General features: G+C 48.2%; 1 protein-coding gene across 1 annotated transcript in view; it reads left to right on the forward strand.

Annotated features, from left to right (window-relative positions):
* The window catches only part of MLPH (melanophilin), a 27,421-nt gene that overhangs the window by 4,152 nt on the left and 18,109 nt on the right, over window positions 1-5,160 (forward strand). Inside the window, 5 exon segments of the mRNA XM_031063492.1 lie at window positions 1-85; window positions 1,009-1,145; window positions 2,551-2,589; window positions 3,174-3,268; window positions 4,360-4,488. The exon segment at window positions 1-85 is cut by the window's left edge and continues 22 nt beyond it. Of these exon segments, the coding sequence (XP_030919352.1) occupies window positions 1-85; window positions 1,009-1,145; window positions 2,551-2,589; window positions 3,174-3,268; window positions 4,360-4,488 (485 nt within the window).

Raw genomic sequence — 5,160 nt, forward strand, 5'->3', positions numbered from 1 at the left:
ACTGCCGCTTCTACACCTGCAAGAACTGCAGCCGCTACCACAAGAAGGAGCAGGGCTGGGTCTGCGATCCCTGCCGCCTCTCCAGGTGCTGCTCCTCGGGGAATCGCAGGGTGGTTCTCACCCTCACAGGGAAGAATTCCTTCCCTATATCCCATCTAACCCTGCCCTCTGGCAGTGGGAAGCCATTCCCCCTTGTCCTGTCACTCCAAGCCGTTGTCTCAAGTCCCTCCCCAGCTCTCCTGGAGCCCCTTTAGACACACTCTAAGGTCTCCCCAGAGCTTTCCCTTCTCCAGGTGAGCGCCTCTAGCTCTCCCATCCTGGCTCCAGAGCAGAGGGGCTCCAGTCCTCAGAGCACCTTTGTGGCCTCCTCTGGTCTCATTCCAGCAGCTCCACATCATTTTTTGGGGGGCCCCAGAGCTGGAGGCAGCTCTGCAGGTGGGGTCTTACCTGACTGGGGCAGAGAGGCAGAATTCCCACCTCCCCTGCTGCCCACACTGGGGATCAGCCCAGCACTGATCAGTGCACATTTCTGGCTCTTATCAACAGTCTCACCCTCCTGCACCCCCAAGTCCTCCTCCCCAGAGCTGTTCCCAATCCATTCTCCGCCCAGCCTGTACATTCACTTGGGATTGCTCCAACCCAGGGGCAGGACCTTGCACTTGGCCTTGTTGAGCCACATGAGTTTCTCACAGCCCCATGTCTCAAGGCTGTCACGGCCCCTCTGGGTGTCATTCCTGCCCTCCAGCATGTGACAGTATGTCAGGAACTGAGGGAACACTCAATCCCAGTGCCCCTGTCACCAACATATATGTTCAAGCATTCCAGACCCCATATCAGCCATGGCAACACCACTCCTCACTGCTCTGCTCTGAGGGACAAGGTGATGAGGCTCAGCAAGACTTGCCCAAACTCAGCATCCTTTTAGATGAAAGCATGGTGTGTTTTTGTTAAGACAGAGATTTTTGGGTGAGGGCCTGCTGACCTGGGGTGCCTCCTCTCTTTGGGCAGGATCGTGAAGATCGGCTCCCTGGAGTGGTACTACGAACACGTGCGCTCCCGCTTCAAGAGGTTTGGAAGTGCCAAAGTGCTGCAGTCCCTCTATGGCAGGCTGCAGCCAGCCCAGGGGCTCAACTCTGCCTTTCTGGGTGAGGAATGGCCTCTGCTGCTCCTGGGGAATCTGTGCCGCACCACAGCAGTGGTGGTGCTGCTCTGAGGGTTGTGGGGTACCAAGAATGGTCAAAATGTCCCAGGGAGGAAGCAGAGGTTCAGGGTTGTTCATTCAGACTCAGAGCAGGTGTTCTTGAGGGCTTTTCTACTGTTAAGTTTAAAGTTTTTACCACAGGCTGGAGAATGTAACATCATTACAGTTGGAAAACACCTCTGGATCATCCAGTCCAACCCAGTACTACCATGACCACCATTAAACCACATCCCCAGGTGCCAGATCCATGTGTTTTTGAACACTTCCAAGGATTGTTGTTCCATGACCACCCTTTCAATGAAAAAATTCCCTAATGCCTCATGTTTAATTTTCAAAGTCCCACGTCCTGCGGTTTGTAAGTATGTAAATTTGCAGCTCTATTTTTTCCTTTATTTTTGGTCTTTTCATCACAGAGCTTGTGGAATTGACCCTAGTTTAACCTGCAGGATAAAGCCAGCCCTCATTTTTTTTTCCCCCAAGACCTGATGATTTTTACAACCAACCTCATTATCCCCTGCCACTGACAAAACTGTGCCAAAATTAGTGAGCTACGTGTCACCATAACTGTTTTCTTCAGAGCTTTGTGGACCTTCCATATTTCTGATTTTGGTCCAAGAATACATAAATATATTATTATATTAATATAGCATTATTACTAACCAGCTCCTAGTTGTTATTCATAGAGCTCCCACTCCTTGGCCTATTTCTTTTCTAAGTCAGTGTGGAGTTTATTCCCATCTTGAGGAGCCACAGAAAAGTTTGCACACATGCCATTGACATGACCTGATTCAACTGCTCCAATCACTCTTTTAGCCAGGCCACTCATGGCAGAAATAGCAGCAAAAAAAATTAATGGACTGAGAGACAATCCATGCATTGTTTGGACAGAAAATGCATCAGAGCACACAAAAACCCAACCAAGCATGAGGGTAACAGTGCCTTGGGCTGCTTTAAATTGAGATTCTGATGCCTTTTTCAAAGGGAAATGATTTTGTTGTTTATTACTTCATTAACACCAGTGAATTGGCTTGACCCTCGAGCAAGCAAGGATCTCCTCCTGGGATGTATCTCTGGCCATCTGCAGTTGGCTGTGCCTTCCCCTGCAGCTCCCAGGCATGTTGCATCAGCCTGGGAAAGCTGTGGCGAGCAGCTCTTTGACTTTTAAAAGTCAAGTTCCACCTCCAAGTGCCTGTTTTGTTGTCTCTAAAGAGCTTTTTTAACCATTGTTTCTTGTGAGGGCTAGAGAATGAGAATTCCAGTTAGCCATGGCTCTGAGGCTTGCTCTCTGCTCCAGGAACAGGAAGAAAATGTGATTATTCCTTTTTCCCACCATTTTTCTCTTTGTTTAGGTCTTCATGACAGAGTTTATAGCCTGCCAGACATTAATAGTAAGTAAAAAAGGGGATTGCAGCAGGGGGCTTGCAGTTCAAGCAAGGTTTCCAAAATTTTTATGTCTTCACACCCCCTCCCAGCTGTGGCCACTTCTGGAGAGATCTGGAGTGGTCAGACCAGGGAAAACATTCCTCCACTGCAGTGGAGATGGACTGTAGTGCTCAACCCCTGCATTGTGGTACATCTGGGGTCTCCAAGGGTAGATTTGGATATGAGAGGACTTTTAGTTACATGCCACACTTGAACTTTGCAAGCACTCATCATCTCAAAGCAGTGGGTCATGGATAAACAGAAGAGCTGATGGGAATCAGGAATAGCTCCTGAGCCTTCAAGCACTGGAGTCACCCAGGTGGACCTTGGAGTGCTCTCTGTGGTGCAGGTGGCCCTTCACCTCCACATCTGTGATGGTGCACATCTGGCAGGGGAAGCAAGGAGAGGCCAGCAGAAAAAAAAAAAAAAAAATTGGGAGAGTTACTTCTAATCTGGGCTTTTTCGCCCTGTGTAAGAAGCATGGCCTCACCTGCAGGTACTGGTGTGACCCCCAGGGTGGGGACTCACCTGCTGCCTGTGTCTCCTGCAGAAGAGTGCCAGCTGCTCAGCAGCTGTGACCCTGGGGATGACAGCGATGAGGAAGACAATGTCCTTCGTGGGGCTGAAGCAGAGCGCTACAGCAGGGTGAGTGTTTGGTTCTGGAGCTGCCACAGCCTCACTCTGTGCCCCTGGCCTGCCCTGGTGATGGTGGTGGTGGCTTTCTGTGCCACTTTCAGAAATGGACCTTTCCCTCTGTTTTTCTCCTCTGAGATAAGCTCCTCTCCCACTTAGTTTAAAAACAACCATGTCAGAAACATCATAAATATTTATTATGTCAGTAGCATCATAAATACTTGTGCTCTGGAAAAAAGACCCATTCCTAACACTATGAATGTCACCAATTAATATGAAAGTCCCAGCTCTCACCTGTATAATGAGAACCCACCTGTGGTGGTGTTCACGGGGGTCCCAGGACGAGGGAAGAGATGAGAATCTTGACTCCGTGTTTCAGAAGGCTGATTTATTATTTTATGATATATATTATATTAAAACTTTACTAAAAGAATAGAAGAAAGGATTTCATCAGAAGGCTAGCAAGGAATAGAAAGGAATGGAATTATAATAAAATCTTGTGACTGACCAGGCAGTCTGAGCCAGCTGGGCTGTGATTGACCATTAATTAGAAACAACCACACGAGACCAATCACAGACCCACCTGTTGCATTCCACAGCAGCAGATAATTTTTGTTTACATTTTGTTTCTGAGGTCTCTCAGCTTCTCAGGAGAAAAGATCCTAACGAAAGGATTTTTCATAAAGTGTGTCTATGACACCCACCTGCTTGGGGTTTTTTTACTAATGACCTCTCAAATATTCAGACATCTGCCTGCAACATCCTCCCTCTAAAGACAGGGTGATGCTTCAGGGCTCAAAAGCATCACCTGGGTCTCTCTCTGAGCTGTAACCTGGCCCAGCTTTCCCAGAGTGCCTTCATAAACCACGAGAGAGCTTCTCACCCTGCTTACAGAGGCTGTGGAAATCAGGAACCCACTTTTCCTTGCCTTTAGCATGAGCACACACTCTACCTGGCTCCCTTCAAACACGACAGCATCAGGCCCAAATTCCCTCTGCAAAAAGCAGGGCAAACTAAGGAGAGAAAGGTCCTCCCTCCCCCTTTCCTCAAGGTGAACTCTGTCTGACACTGAATTTGCCTTTCTTGCACTTTGTGTGCTAAAGATGTGCAAGACAAAGCGGCTGCTGTCTGTGCACCCCTTTGATTTCGAACTGGACTCGGATTACTCTGCTCAGTCTCGCCGCCAGTCTGTGCAGCTCTCTCCAGCAGCCAGCAGCCCGGATGCTTTCCAGGTACTGGGACACTCCTGGGGGGTTCCTTTCCTTTCTTCCTCCTTCTCCTTGCTTGCTACCACTGCTCCTTCAGCCTCAGAGCTCCTTCAGCTGGTGTTGGGAGGCAATGGGCCAGATCCTCATCGCTGCTTGTGATCTCTTCTTCCAATTGAAGTCCTTTGCCTCAGGCCAAGTCAGGAGCAGGACATCTGATCCAAGTGAGGATGAATGCTAAGATGAGACAGCAGGAGGTTCTCTGGCCCTGTCCCTGCAGATTTCCTTGCTCTCAGTGGACAATGGTTTGAAACTGCACTTTTAAAGCATTAAACAGCTCCTTTTTAAAAAAAATGCTCTGATTAAACTATTCTTGGGTAGAAATAGGATGTGCTGAGATCTGTAACAACTTAAACAAATAAATATGCACAATTCCACACAAAATTATATAATTTGGGGGAAATAATTATATCCCTCTTTTTGTTTGTCTTTTCCCCCTCTTTTTTGCAGCAGAATTCAGTGTGAGGGCTGGCCTCTGTCAAATTGGGTTTATGGATTACAGATTATTTGAGGTGGTGGCTGTTTGAATAGGTAGAAAGGGATGGTGTTTTAAAAGATCAGAGGGTGTTGCAGCCCGGCTGAAGGAACTCTGTGCTTGTAAAAATTACCAGTGCCCCCTGGCAGTGATGGGAAGTATTG

Source organism: Geospiza fortis, unplaced genomic scaffold (assembly GCF_000277835.1).
Source record: "Geospiza fortis unplaced genomic scaffold, GeoFor_1.0 scaffold407, whole genome shotgun sequence".
Classification (NCBI taxonomy): domain Eukaryota; kingdom Metazoa; phylum Chordata; class Aves; order Passeriformes; family Thraupidae; genus Geospiza; species Geospiza fortis.